This window comes from Hippichthys cyanospilos, chromosome 19 (genome assembly GCF_059441005.1).
Source record: "Hippichthys cyanospilos isolate Australia breed blue-spotted pipefish chromosome 19, RoL_Hcya_1.0, whole genome shotgun sequence".
NCBI classification, from domain to species: domain Eukaryota; kingdom Metazoa; phylum Chordata; class Actinopteri; order Syngnathiformes; family Syngnathidae; genus Hippichthys; species Hippichthys cyanospilos.
Window position 1 is genome coordinate 505,001 of NC_142387.1, and position 14,669 is coordinate 519,669.

The 14,669-nt window shown below is 40.4% G+C and overlaps 1 protein-coding gene across 3 annotated transcripts in view; it reads left to right on the forward strand.

Annotated features, from left to right (window-relative positions):
* Positions 1-13,712, forward strand: part of fam162a (family with sequence similarity 162 member A) — a 33,757-nt gene extending 20,045 nt beyond the window's left edge. For 2 of the 3 annotated variants that reach the window (XM_088402342.1, XM_088402341.1), the window contains exons 4-5: positions 9,929-10,037; positions 13,515-13,712. In XM_088402342.1, coding sequence (XP_088258468.1) covers positions 9,929-10,037; positions 13,515-13,631 — 226 coding nt within the window. In that variant the 3' untranslated portion in view covers positions 13,632-13,712. The remainder of the gene's footprint in view (positions 1-9,928; positions 10,038-13,514) is intronic. The other variant, XM_088402343.1, reaches the window with a different exon arrangement.
* Positions 13,713-14,669: the final 957 nt, after the last annotated feature.

Here is a 14,669-nt window from a genome sequence, read left to right on the forward strand (position 1 = left end):
AGGTGGCTGCTTCTTTAAAAATGTCCCAGTCTGTTGACTCAAAGCAGTCCTGTAGGGCTGAAGTCGCCTCCTGTGGCCACACCCTTACTTCTTTCAGTGCAGGTTTGATGACTTTCACTCTTGGTCTGTATGCAGGCATTAGCATAATAGTGAGGTGATCAGAGGCACCAATGTGGGGAAGGGGGTGCCGTTGTACGCTCCTTTGTGCTGAGTGTAAACTCAGTCCAAAATGTTATGTCCTCTTGTTGCAAAGGGGATTTGTTGATAAAACATGGGGAGAACAGATTTGAGATCAGCATGGTTGAAATCCCCAGCGAGGATGATGAAGCCGTCTGGTTGTGCTGTCTGTTGTTCACTGATAGCCTGGTACAGTTCGTTCAGCACCGCACTTCTGTTGCTGTTGTTAGTTGGGAGGATATAGGTAGCGACCAGCAGGATTGAACTTATCTCCCTTGGCAAGTAAAAGGGGCGACACTTCACGATCATGAATTCCGCCAGAGGTGAGCAGTGTTTCAAGGATGTAAACACACACGCCGCCACCGTGCGACTTCCCGCCCTCTGCAAGAGCCCTGTCGGATCTGTAGCATGTTAGGTTCTCTAGTGGTATAGCGGAGTCCGGAATGTTACTATTTAGCCATGTTTCAGTGAAAATTAACACACAACAGTCACTCACTTTTAAGTTTGCTGATCTCAGAAGTCGAATATCGTCCATTTTGTTGTCCAGTGAACGAATGTTCGCCAAAAGAATAGATGGTATGGCCGGGCGAGTTGGGTTCGCCTTTAGCCTAGCTCGGATACCTCTGCGCTTGCCCCGCTTCCTCGTCCTGGCGCACCACTTCCGGCGCCTCCTTTCCGGGGGAGGTAGCAGGCCGGCGTAGCAGTCCCAGTTCCCTTAGCGAGTTCTCCAGTTCCATGTTTAAAACTTGGCAAATCTTGCTTCTGCGGATTTGTAAGAAGACCCGTCGACTGTATTCCTACCTGAATTCCTATATCTGTATCAATGTATTCCACTCTACCTCCCTAAATATTTTTTTTTAAATGCATTGATGGAGCCTTTATTTCATTCATATGGAGTGGCGGGAGACCTAGATTACGATTAGATCTGTTACAGAGGCCCAAATCACAGGGTGGCTTCGCTCTTCCAAACCTCCTTCACTGTTATTGGGCTGCGAATATTCAAAAAATCCTCCATTGGCTACATGCTCCTGATACAGATCGTTTTGAAACCGCATCCAGTATCCCTTAATGCCCTGGTCACATCCAGTCTTCCCCTATCTATTTTTAATTTGACTAACAATCCCATTGTCATAAATACAATCAAAATATGGCTCCAATTTAGACAAAGCTTCAGGTTCAACAAATTTCTCCACATCAGTTTTATATGTAATAACCACTCTTTTCCCTCCAGCTCAGACTCTGAATTTTCTATTTGGCAAAGACAAAGTATTTTTAAATTTAAAGACATGTTCCTAAACGGTATATTCATTAGTTTTGATGAATTAGTACAGAAATTTGACCTCCCTTGATCTAGCTTATTTCGGTATTTCCAAATCCGCCACTTTCTCCAACACAACGACCCTAACTTTCCGGGTTTACCCTCACTTTCAAATTTAGATGAAATTTTAGATATTTCTTCTAACACCAAAAAACTCATTTCAACGATTACTGACTGTATAACTTCTCTTATAAAGAAATCCCTTTTAAAGATCAGAGAGGACTGGGTGGCTGAGCTGGGGGAGGATATTGACGATGACATGTGGAATAGCGCCCCTGTGCAAAGCTAAGTATAATACAGTTCAAGGTTGTGTACCGCGCTCGCTTTTCCAAGGCAAGACTGTCTAAAATTTATCGTATCAACGTATCTGCAAGCTGTGACAGGTGTGACAATGCCCCAGCCAATTTAACGCATATGTTTTGGTCATGCCCTGGTTTAGCTCCCTACTGCTGCGTTATCTTTGAAACGCTCTCAAAGGCACTCAGTATTGATTTGCAACCCAGTGCAGCAGCTGCAGCCATATTTGGTGTTGTGGATAAGAGACAATACACAGTAACAAAGGGACATAAAAATATAATCGCTTTTACAACGTTGATTGCGCGTAGAATACTCCTACACTGGAAGTCCAAAAACCCACCTAAAGTATCTTTGTGGCTGAGTGACCTCTTGCAATTTATGCAGTTGGAAAAGATAAATTATTTACTTAGAGGCTCTAAAGACAAATTCTTTTCCACCTGGGACCCGGTGCTGACTTATTTGGCTGGACTCAAAGTTTTGCCTAACATAACATAACAATAATTTTTGCATATTACCCATCTCATTTAGTATATGTAAGGTTTTATGCATTTCTTCTTCGGGCAAGCCACTGTAGCTCAACAATACTGGGTATAGCATATGTATATTTTTTATTCTTTCTATGTGTTCTCTTTATCACCTAAATGGATTTTGTATCTGTTGGATATGTGAATATCGGATGTCTGCTGGTCTGAGTGGGTGCCCTCTGGTGTGATGGGTGAGTGACTGTAGGGTTGTGTTAATGCGGGAGAAAACAAAGTGTACAGAAATGTCTGTGATTGTACACATTCCCCTGTTGTTCTATGTTTGACAGCATTTCTCAATATTTTTTTAAAAAGGCCTATTGGCAATGGACAAGAGACAGACCATCATAACACTTAAAAATGTAGGTCTTTCCTACAGAGAAATTGCAAAGAAATCAAGGTGTCCATGGTCACTCAGAAACTGTGGGAAACTGACAGGAAGCTGTCTGGCAGACCCAAAGCCACAGAGAATCAGAGGACAAGTTTCTGAGAGTTAACACCTTGTGTGATAGGCGGCTCACAGGACAACAGCTTCAAGCCCAACTTATTAGTGGTCGTAGTAAGCAAGTTTCAGTTTCAACTGTGAAGAGAGAACTTTGAGCTGCAGGTTTGACAGGACGAGTTGCAGCAAGAAAGCCATTGCTAAGACATCAGAATAACACAAAAAGGCTTTCCTGGGCTATGAAACACCGACATTGGACTACTGAAGATTGGACGAAGGTATTATGGACTGATCAAAATTTCAAATATTTGGGGTATCACGCACGATTTTGTACGCCCTCAAGTAGGTGAGAGAATCGTTCCACAGTGTGTGACATCAATTGTCAAACATGGAGGAGGAAGTGTGCTGATCTCCGGATGTTTTGCTGGATCCAGCGTCGGTGACTTGTACAGAGTGAGCAGCACCCTGAACCAAAACGGCTACCACAGCATTCTACAGCGCCATGCAATACCCTCTGGTATGTGCCTAGTTGGTCACAGGTTCATCCTACAGCAAGATAATGACCCAAAACGCAAGTCCAAGCGATGCCAAAAGTACCTAAAGAAAAAAGAACACGTTTGTAAGCTTGAAAACATGGAGTGGCCTGCACAGTCTCCAGACTTAAACCTCATCGAGATGATTTGGGATGAACTGGACAGAAAAGTTAAAGCCAAGCAACCACAAATAAGTGCCACACAACTATGTGAATTTCTGCAACAGACTTGGGAAGAACTTTCTGAAGAGTATTTGAATTCTATTGTAGAAAGAATGCCATTGTCCTCAAAATTATTCATACCCTAGAAATGTTTTTTTGTTTTTTAATTTTTGTGATTTTGTTTTCCTTTATGCAAGTTTCTTCATGAGTTATGTGTGACAAACAAAAGAATCAAAACACATAATTGAAGAAACACAAAATCAAGATAGAAAACAAAAAAAAAGCTATGTTCAAAATTTTTCATACCCTAGTGCAGGGGTGGGGCCGGTGTCCAATGTGTTTTCCTGTTTTCTCTCTCAAACACACCTGATTCATATGATTAGGATTATTTTCAAGCTCCAGCAGAACTTGTTGATGAGCTAATGGTTTAAATCAGGTGTGTTAGGGAGACAAAACTGGAAAACATGCAGGACACCGGCCCTTTTTTTTTGTTTTTTTTTAAACTACCTGCAGACCATTCCTCTATGTGTCAACATAGAGTACAACTCTGTGTCAACTTGCAATCTGCATTCCTCCCTTAGAATATTGGCCCATTGTTCACAGGCAAAGGCCTCAAGATAGGTCAAGTTGATGGGTTTCCAAGCCACCTTTCTCATCTTCAAGTTTCACTTCAGTTTTTGATCGGATGCAGGTCAGGACTCTGACTTGACCATTTTTATACATTCACCTCATTGTCCTCCATTTATTCCCTACCTCGATAGTTTGTTTCGGATAATTGTCCCTCTGGACCATCCAGTTGTTACTAAGATGGAGTTTCTCAGCAAACTCCTTCAGGGTTTCGTGAAGGATTCCTTCCGTTATGATTTCCTCAACCTTGACAAGGTTCCCCTGTGCCATTGGAGGAGAAGCGTTCCCATAAAACTATATTATCAATACCATGCCTCTTAGTAGGAATGGTTTTCTTTGGATCATATGCCTCTCCTTTTTTCTCTCCAAACTTACTAAGCATTCACAGGCCCAAAAAACTAACTTTGCCAGGCCAGAGGATGGTTGACCCTAATCTTGACTAATGCTGGAGGTGACCTCTGGCAATAGCCAGGCAACCCTTGCCATGTTTTTTCTTGAGCATGGTTGTCTTCCTAGGCCGCTAAATGCTAGACCTTGAGACAGATGTCCCTTCCTGGTCAAATATTTCTACTACGGCATTAGTTGCGGTCTGAGGGTTGATGTTAACCTCAGCATAATTTCCTGACAAGTTTGAGCAACACCTTACAATTCTTGCCACGTACACCGAGGTTTGTAACAGTGTTGAATCTCATGTAGTTTTTTGATGATCCTCTGAACAGTTGCCACAGGGATACCAAACCAATAACCCTTTCCCTTGCTGTGAGTGCACACAAGATCCTAACACAGGTCCTCCCGCAGGTCTTTCTTGTTGACCATGGAATGACTGGGAGACTTTTTTATTTTAAATTAAACCTCTTTATATATACAGTGGTCCCCCGTGTTACGAACTTAATCCGTTCAGTGGCTATGCTCGTAACTCGAATTGCTCGTATGACGGGCAATCCAAACCTATGTTAATTAGTGAATGCGTGCAACGCGTGCAAAAACCTTAGGTAAAAACACTATGACTTTATACACATTAAAAATTAGTAACAATCTACTGTACAGTTAAATTAAATAACAAATATGCAAAGGAAAAATGACATTTACCTTTGGGAGCGACGTGACTTGAGCTGGTGGTGGGTGGAGGCGGAGGGGAGCAGAGACGAACCCGCAGAATTGATTTTTTTTCTTAAACGATAACATATCACCGGCGATTTCTTTCTCTTTTATCCAGAATAGAAGAAGCCTCTCCATTTTGTTGTTGACCGAGGTCCGTCCCCTGGCAAGGAAAGTATTGCCCTTCAGATTGCCGAGCGGTTACGACCATACTCACTAGCATGGTTAACTTTGCGTGCGCCTCCTTCGTATTTTTTTATTATCTCCTGCTTCGTTTCTATTGTCATCATCCTCTTACTTCTTCCTTTAAAGCCACTTGCAATTTTAGAAGCCATGTCTAACAGATAAAGTTTGCAAAGTCTTCACAACACACCAACCAGCTGTGCCATCAAGCTAGATGAAGGCGTTCGGCCAATAGCATATCGGTATTTCTGTGATTGACGTGAGCGTTGAGCCCTCTTGTTTTTCTCCGGATTAATAGGGCCCGAGCAGCTACCGCTGCGAGAGCCCTCTTGTTTTTCTCCGGATTATTATTATTATTATTAGGGCCCGAGCAGTTACCGCTGCGAGAGCCCTCTTGTTTTTCTCCGGATTATTAGGGCCCGAGCAGCTACCGCTGCGAGAGCCCTCTTGTTTTTCTCCGGATTATTATTATTATTATTAGGGCCCGAGCAGCTACCGCTGCGAGAGCCTTCTTGTTTTTCTCCGGATTATTATTATTATTATTATTAGGGCCCGAGCAGCTACCGCTGCGAGAGCCCTCTTGTTTTTCTCCGGATTATTATTATTATTATTATTATTATTATTATTAGGGCCTGAGCAGCTACCGCTGCGAGAGCCCTCTTGTTTTTCTCCAGATTATTATTATTATTAGGGCCCGAGCAGCTACCGCTGCGAGAGCCCTCTTGTTTTTCTCCGGATTATTATTATTATTAGGGCCCGAGCAGTGACCACTGCGAGGTCCCTATTGTTCCTCCCCAGATTATTAGGGCCCGAGCAGCGACCGCTGCGAGGTCCTTATTGTTCCTCCCCAGATTATTAGGGCCCGAGCAGCGACCGCTGCGAGGTCCCTACTGTTCCTCCCCAGATTATTATATACTACTTTCAAAGTCATGCCCTAATATAGCTATGTGATAAACTTCCAAATCATTTACAGCGCCACCTAGTGGCGGACAAAAATCTCATTTTTCACACTTTCATGTACTGTGCAAAGCCTGTTTGACCAAATGAACTCAAAAATGGTCAGAAAATCTATGACACAGTGGAAAATGAAGGTTCTCAACTTTTATGACTTTTCAATAAAGGGCGTGGCCTGTATGCCAACTCAAAGTCCGATGTCTCGCCAAAACGGCAAAAGATGCTGTAATTAGACCTAGATGATCTGATATTTGCAAACCGTATATGGGATGGGAATCTAATGTGAAACACACCTACAAGCCTATTTTTAATCATAGTACGAGCGCCACTTAGTGGCAGCAGAAAATATAGCAATTCCTTAATGTTTTTATGTACTCTGCTGAGCCCCTTGAAGTGATATCCCTTAAATAATGTCTGAAAATCCATTGGCCATGCCTAATGCCCTCCACTGAATAGTAAGATGTTTCGATAATGGGCGTGGCCTATACGGCAGCGCAGAGTTACACAACTGTAACAATAAAAGCTGCAGTAACTCAACCCACATTATCCCACCTTCTCTTAATTTTACAAATATGATAAGAGTGCTGCACTGAAGTAATCTAAAACTAATTTTTCATCGTTCATAGTCCTTGTTCATCCCCCGAACTGCTCATACCCCAACGTGCACAGGCCTGCGAGGGCCCTTTTGTGGCTGCTTGCAGCTCTAGTTTTGAATATTTCCTTCGCCAAAAGTGACAAAAACCTTAATAACTCAGCTTTAACAGCTTCAAACAATCTGAAATTTTGCAGGGACTTAAGAAGCCATGTCCTAATACAGCTATGTGATAAACTTCCAAATCATTAACAGCGCCACCTAGTGGCGGACAAAAATTTCATTTTTTTACACTTTTATGTACTGTGCAATGCCTAATTGACTAAATGAACTCAAAAACAGTCAGAAAAGCTTTGAGACATTGGAACATGAAGGTTCTAAACTTTTATGAATTTTCAATAAAGGGAGTTTCCTGTATGCTACCTCAAAGTCCTATGTTTCACCAAAACAGAAGAAATTGCTGTAATTGGACCTAGACAATGTGATATTTCCAAGACTTCGTACATGGAATGGTTGTTCAATGTGAAATACAACTAAAGCTTATTTTCAAAGGTAGTGCGAGCGCCACCTACTGGCAGCAAAATATAAAGCAATTCCTTAACTTTTTTTATGTATGAAGGTTCTTAACGTTTATGACTTTTCAATAGAGGACGTCAAAAGTTATTGTAATTGGACCTACGTGATCTGATATTTTCAAAACTTTATATATGGGATGGGAGTCCAGTCTGAAACACACCTACAAGCCTATTTTTTATCGTAGTGAGAGCGCCGCCTTGTGAGAGCAAAAAATAATAGCAATTCCTTAACTTTTTTACATACTCTGCTCAGCCTTATGAATTGATATTGCTTAAATATTATCTGAAAAGCCATTAGACACGCAATAGGCGCAAATAGTACGATATTTTGATAATGGGCGTGGCCTATACAGCAACGCAAAAATCACACAACTGAAACAATAAAAGCTGCAGTTACTCAACCAACATAATACCACCTTCTCTAAATTTCACATATTTGTATAGCGCCACCTAGTTACAGACAAAAATGTCATTGTGTATTATATGTATTGTGCTAAGCCCGTAAAGAGTAAATGAACTGAAAATTTGTCAGAATAGCTTCGAGACATGGAGGATGAAGCTTACTAAATTTTACGATATTGTGATCAAGGGGGTGTTCTGTACGCCACCTCAAAGTCAGATGTTTCCCCAAATCGGTAAAAGTTTCTGTGACTGAACCCAGATAATCCTAAAACTGGAGCCAGATCCAACCTGTTTGACCCAGATCTACGAATTATTGTAGGCATATGTACAGTATATATATGTAATGATAATCTGGAGAAGAACAATAGGGACCTCGCTGCTCGGGCCATAATAATAATAATAATCTAGAGAAAAACAAGAGGGTCATCGCAGCGGTAGCTCGGGTCCTAATAATCTGGAGATGAACAATTGGGACCTCGCAGTGGCCGCGTTGTTAAATAATAAATAATAAAAGCCACGTTGTTGAGCCAAATGAGTCTGATGCTCTTTGATCTGAGCTGCTTTGTGGATGAGGTGCTCTAGCGCAGCCTAGCAGTCTCTCTTTTTCTCTCTCTTTCCAAGTTCATTTCTGTACTGTGTATAAGGTTTAATTATCGAAGATTTAAGTAAATGTGTACTGCAGTAATATTTGTCTTAATATGTATAGCATGAAGACTTTTCACGTGTAAAAAAAAAAAAGTTTCTTTTATTTTATGTGGAAAGTAGGGGCACTACTTCACTGATTTTCTGTATCTACCGCGATAAACGAGTGTTCACTGTCCTGCAAAACGTGTGCCGGCGAGATTACACGAGTCTTTTTTCACGCGTCAAAAGTGGGACGCGATCACAACGCTGAATCTGGTTTCATGGGCGTACTCCCTAGATGTCAGGTTTCAACTCCACCTTTAGATGACAAAAGCCTGTGCTTTTCTCAGCCCACACAAGTGTGTTTGTACAGTTATACTCCTTGTTTAAAAAAGTGTAAATAGCCATGTTTGACCAAATATGATGAATAATAGTAATTCATTATTGTGAACACAATATTGACCAGAATAATCATGATCATGATTATTATTATTATTATTATTATTATTAATAAGAAATAATTTGCGTCTCCAAATATGGTCCCAAATTTAGTGTGCAATTCATGAAACCCAAAAGTGGGTATGGCACCCAAACCTTGAAAGGCAGTAAACCCCCAAATCATTTTACGCTATTTGTAAGGCATTTATAATCTAAGAATAATCTTTGCTGCTCAATCACATTTTGAAATGAGTCTGCTTATCATGTGTGTTTTATAGTTTTTTTGTTGTTGTTGTTTTTAAGTGTGTATTGTGCTACGCTATTCCTCAAAGTGCCGCACCCCTCATTGGTGAAGACAGATACCATTTTAACCACATATCTGGATTGGCTTGGCCAGGCAGTTCCATTTATATAAGAAAATACAATGTAAAACAGGGGTGTCAAACTCATTTTTATCATGGGCCACATTGTAGTTATAGTTTGTTAGAGGGTCGCTATGACTCATTTTAAGTACGTTCATCACACACTTACAGAATTTTGAAATCAGAGGCTACCAACAACTGTTCAAAAGAGAGATTGGGAATAAAAAAAAAAAATGTTTTTTTTTCCCCCCCGAAAAGTTGTCAAAGTTAAAGACAATGTGCAAGGTTTGTATTTTAGCCGAAAACTTGAAGTCAAATCACCATTTCGCAGGCCACATAAAATGATGTGGCAGGCTGCATCTGATCCCCCGGCCTACAGTATTTACAGTATTTCTTAATGAAATACTGTAAATACTGTAGACCGGGGGATCAGATTTTCATTTGGTTTTCATTAATTAAAATGACCTTGATCACAACCCAGTCAGTGGTGCTGATGTAATTCTTGACTCAGGTTCAGTAATTCTTGACTCAGGTTCATCCCATTAGATCCTGGGATTGCAAGGAATGTATTTCTCAATTTATTTTAGGGCTGTCTTAAATGACCCGTTGAATTTTGTGACACAGGTATGAAATGCTCGATGGTGCCAGAAACAAAGTGCGAGTAAAAGCCTGCTATGGGATGATGGCGGCAACAATCTGCGCCTGCTTGTTGATGGTTCTTCTGGGCAAACGGGTGAGTGCTTTTGTTTGTGTTTGTGGGGTGGGGTAAAGAAATAGAACCTTCCAACGTCAGAACATCTCAGAGGTAGTGAAAAGTTGAATTTTGATCCATTTTCCATGAGCTTTGATTGTTTGGGTCTTGTTATTCTGTGACAGCTATCATGCATTGAATCCATTTATTTGTTCTGTTCAATAGTAGGTAGTGAAGTCCCAATTGTATTGTGTTAGGCTTGCTCGTTGTCTGTTTGTTGTGCAAACCCGTTGACTTGACCGGTGTTTGACTAGCTTTCTGTGGACAAAGGATTTTGAATGGCATAAGAGTGCTGACTGCTTGTTTTAGTTTGTTTTTTGTTTTTCATATTTTGTTCTTCTTACCTCTAAAAAGGACAGTGCTTTTTGCAGGAAGGGTTGAAAATAGCCCAAGAAAAATATGAATGAGCATAAGATGAAACTTCCTATGTCTACATTTTGACTTTTGTATAACGTTTTAAGCATTTGTCCTCTAAAACTAACTAACTAACTAAAAGTGGCTTCTTGGCTTCTGGTTTCATTTGGTAGGTTTCTTTAAAGGCTGAAACTGTAAGTTAGTGACTGGGACTAGTTGCAGACTTGCTTCTTGCCATATGCTTGTCAGCTTACCTGTTTTATTTTGAAATTTTTGTTAAATTGATAGCACTTTCACTTCAAAAGGACTCTGAATTGAATAGTTTGTGTCTGCTGTTGCACGTTTGAATTATCTTTATGATCAGTAGGAATAAAGCGTAGGTGTAACCTCTTGCACTAGCTACATTTATTGATTTATTAACCCTGTATCAGTCTTCTGGGGTTATCAAACAATGTTGGCGATTGTGGGATGTTTGGACAATCCAATACAAAGAGGTTTATAGGGCTATCTATTCAACTGGTTCCATGAGTCTGTAAACGACCTGGAAAAAGATAGGGACAAAAATTGTAAAACAGAAATTACGGGCATTAAAAAAAAATGTCCATGTAAGGTAGATGCAAAGGTGAATTCTCCATCACTGTAGCGTGACAACGTAAACAATCTCTCACACCCTCACGACAATGAAACACAGCCCCGACAGCCAGTCCAAGCAGGTTTAGTAAACTACAGTTTAACTCTACAACGGAATCATGTTTGCAGCCAGAAACTATAGCAAATCTATGTCCCCGACATAAACATAAATATACAATCTGTATAATCAATATACAATCTTAGCTTGAAGTTAAAAACAAAACCATCCAACTAGGCCACATTGTTAAAAAGAAAAAAGAAAGAAATTGCCAAATCTACAATAAGAATTCATTTTCATTCTTACATCAATTTCTTGCATAAAGTCGTTCACTTTCCTTCATCCATCCTTCATCTTTATTGCTTTTATCCTGTCTTCAAGTGTTAAGCTTGGTTTAAGCTTGATGCGCCTGCACGGCTCCATGCGTCAAAATGACGTTTTTTCGGTAACCACGACCCTCCATGCAGGATCCGCGTTGTTCAAATTTTCCACAATCCGTACCTTTCGGAATTTCTTTACGAGCAGAAAACATGGCGGACGAACTATAGCTTATTGCAGTTCGCAGCCAAACAGGTGGGCACGGTGTGTGTGTTTGTCTAATGCCGCGTCAGATGGAGTGCGACGACGCGCGTCGTTTACGCTCGACGCGAGTCGTTTTGTGAGTGCGAGTCGCTAAATGCTTGTAAGCTTAGCACAGTAACTATGGTTCAACAGCCTAGCTGTTAAAAAAGGAAGCAAACGCTGCACATATAGCAGTTGTGCCGAGTTCTCTCTTCCGCCATTCTACAAGTCAGGTCAGTGCTTTTGCTTGGCTCCGTTTTTGTATTGAAAGCTCAGCTGGCCGTGTTGGGTAGCTCCGGGTGACCGCAAAGCAGCCGCCATGATTCATTCCTGTCCCGTGTGTCCCGTTGAACGTTCCCGAAGCCGATTGGCTGTCGCTGCGCCAAACACGACAAAAGTATAGGATTTTGAGATGTATGTTTATGTTATACTTTATGTGCACAATATTTGCCTCAGGGATAGTGGAGTGGGAGTAGAAGTACAGTGATCCCTCCTACTTCGCGGTCTCAGATATCGCGGTCTCAGTACTTCGTGTTTTTTTCCAAGAAAAATAAAAAATATTTCAAAATAAAAAATCATTTAAAAAATGTGCAAAAATGGAAACAATTTGAAAAAAGCAAAAAAGTACATTATACAGTACTGTATTAATCAAATAACGAAGTAATATTAGTTAATAACTATGTTAAGAATTCTTCAAGCGTTAGAGTTCGTGACGTGTTCATCTTAATTTGAAATGCATGCTTTTAATTTGTCGGGTCGCGTTGCATTTCCGTTTCCTGTTTTATGTTCTCTGCGCGTCATTCGGCTCGTTACGGTGACGTAGTGAATGACAACGTAAGCTCATATTTATAGTTTATTATCATTTATGTTGATAACGCACGCTACTGCCTATGTTTAGTAAGCGATGAGTGTTTATTCTGTTTATGTGTTCGTTTGTGTAGAGGTTGCACTTTATAGTTAGTAGTTGTTGTTAGTTGTTGCTAACCCGCTAACGTCGGCTAAAAATACAGTAAATTCATAGATTAAGTGTTTATATGTTAGTTGACTGACTTTAAGATGGTTGTTGATTTATTATTCAACAGATACTACATGATACACCATACATGAGCCAAAATAAATGTGAAGTTCAACATGATGACTTGCATACTCTTTCACCGGAGTCTTGGTGCAGATAACCAGTCCTGAGAACAAATTCTCAACAAACTAAGTAATATTAGTTATTTAATGAATATACAATAATGTTGATAAGGATAATGTAATGTTAAATAATAGGAGAAAGGAAATAAAATAGGCAAAAAATACAAAAAAAAGGATTGTTTATGATTACTGCGGCTATAATGGGGCGTACATAGAAATCTAGGAACTGATACCCTACTTCACGGGTTTCAGACTTCGCGGGGGGTTGACAGCCCCCATTAACCGCAAAGTAGGGGGGATCACTGTATTGGCATTTGGAAGTATGTTGAAGTTGTGAACGTAATTTGTCGAAGCAGTGCCATGTTTCTTCAGGAAACATTATTAAAAAAATATATACAAAATTTTAAAAAATTGCAATTTTAAAGCCAATGTTATGGTATTATTAAGTACTCGTATCGGTACTCAGTATCGGCAAGTACTTAAATGCCAGTACTCGTACTCGGTAGGCAAAAAATTGGTATCGGGACATCCCTAGAATAAAGTGCTGCAAAATGCGTGCAGGTGCACTAAGCTTAAATCAAACTCGACTTTTGCTGCAGGCTTGTTTTCGCTGCAGTGCAAAACAAATGCAGAGAAAAATATTTCTCATCATGCAACAAAGGGAGATTAACGCATCAAAAATTGCGTACTGCATTATGTGCATCCGTAGTTACATATGTGTTGGATGTTGGTGCTTACATGGTATTGTGCTGTTAAGTCTTCTTTTCATCTACTTCAAGGCAGCCAACAGAAACGAGTCCCTAACGGGTCAGAACATGGAGAGGAAGGCCAAATGGAAGGAGGAACTACATAGAGAGCAGGAAGCTGCCATCGCATTGCCGGACAAAACTCAGTGAAGCCAGAGGATCCTGCCCGCGGTGGAATCATTGGACTTGAGCCCAATCACAAATTAGGGCAATAAAGGCAGTACACTCAAATGTACGTCTAATTATTCAAACTGAAGGAGGATTGTTGCATTAGAAACACAACTATTTACACAAATAGTGGCGGGGGGGGTGCCATTTATTCAGCTAGGAAGAGGTATTATCATTTTTAAACACATTGTCAAGATTCAAACCTTTTATTGTCATATGCATAGTAACACTATACAATGTAATTCTTCCTCTGTTCACTTCTCGGAGCAGACTTATTTTGCTTTAATAACTACTGCATTTAACTACTGCATATTTTATATATTACTATCTGTTACTGTGGACTACACAACAGGGCAAAACAAATCACAATGGTAAATGCAGCGCCTTCTGCCGTCCGTAATTAAAAACGGGCTAAATCTTACACACTATCCCTTTAAAGGGCACATGTTATTCCACAGTGAAATATATGAATATAAATTTCATTTCACACATTGGCAATTCCTTTTAAATACAAGGTATAATGGAATTGATATTTCTAACCAGAAATAAAAGGCAACATTTGCTAAAGGAACCTAGACCAACTTCCTGCGTCAAACTAGTTCCTCGCGTGTTTGTTTTTGTTGAAAGATCACCTATACCACAACATAGTGAAACGATTTAAGTGGGAAGTACACGTGATCTTGGACCACTGTTACTACCACGAGTAGCTGCAACAGTGACGTTTCATCTTTTGTATCCAGTTCTTACACACTTTTGGGGGGTTGTAGTCTCACTGAGGAATGCAGGTGTGTGTGTGTGAGTGCGTGCGTGTGTGTGTGTGCATGGGGATGTTGTCTTCAAAATTCTTTCATTCGCCAACCATTCTTTTGAAGAGGGAGGAAGTCAGAATGCCATAAATCCTAAATGACATCTTCTTTTGATGACAAAAACTGGTCTTTACAGTGGCATGTTACTTTTATGTTGGGGGAAGCCTTTTGTTTCTTTTGTAAGACAACTCGTCTCGATGTCTCCTGGGCCAAG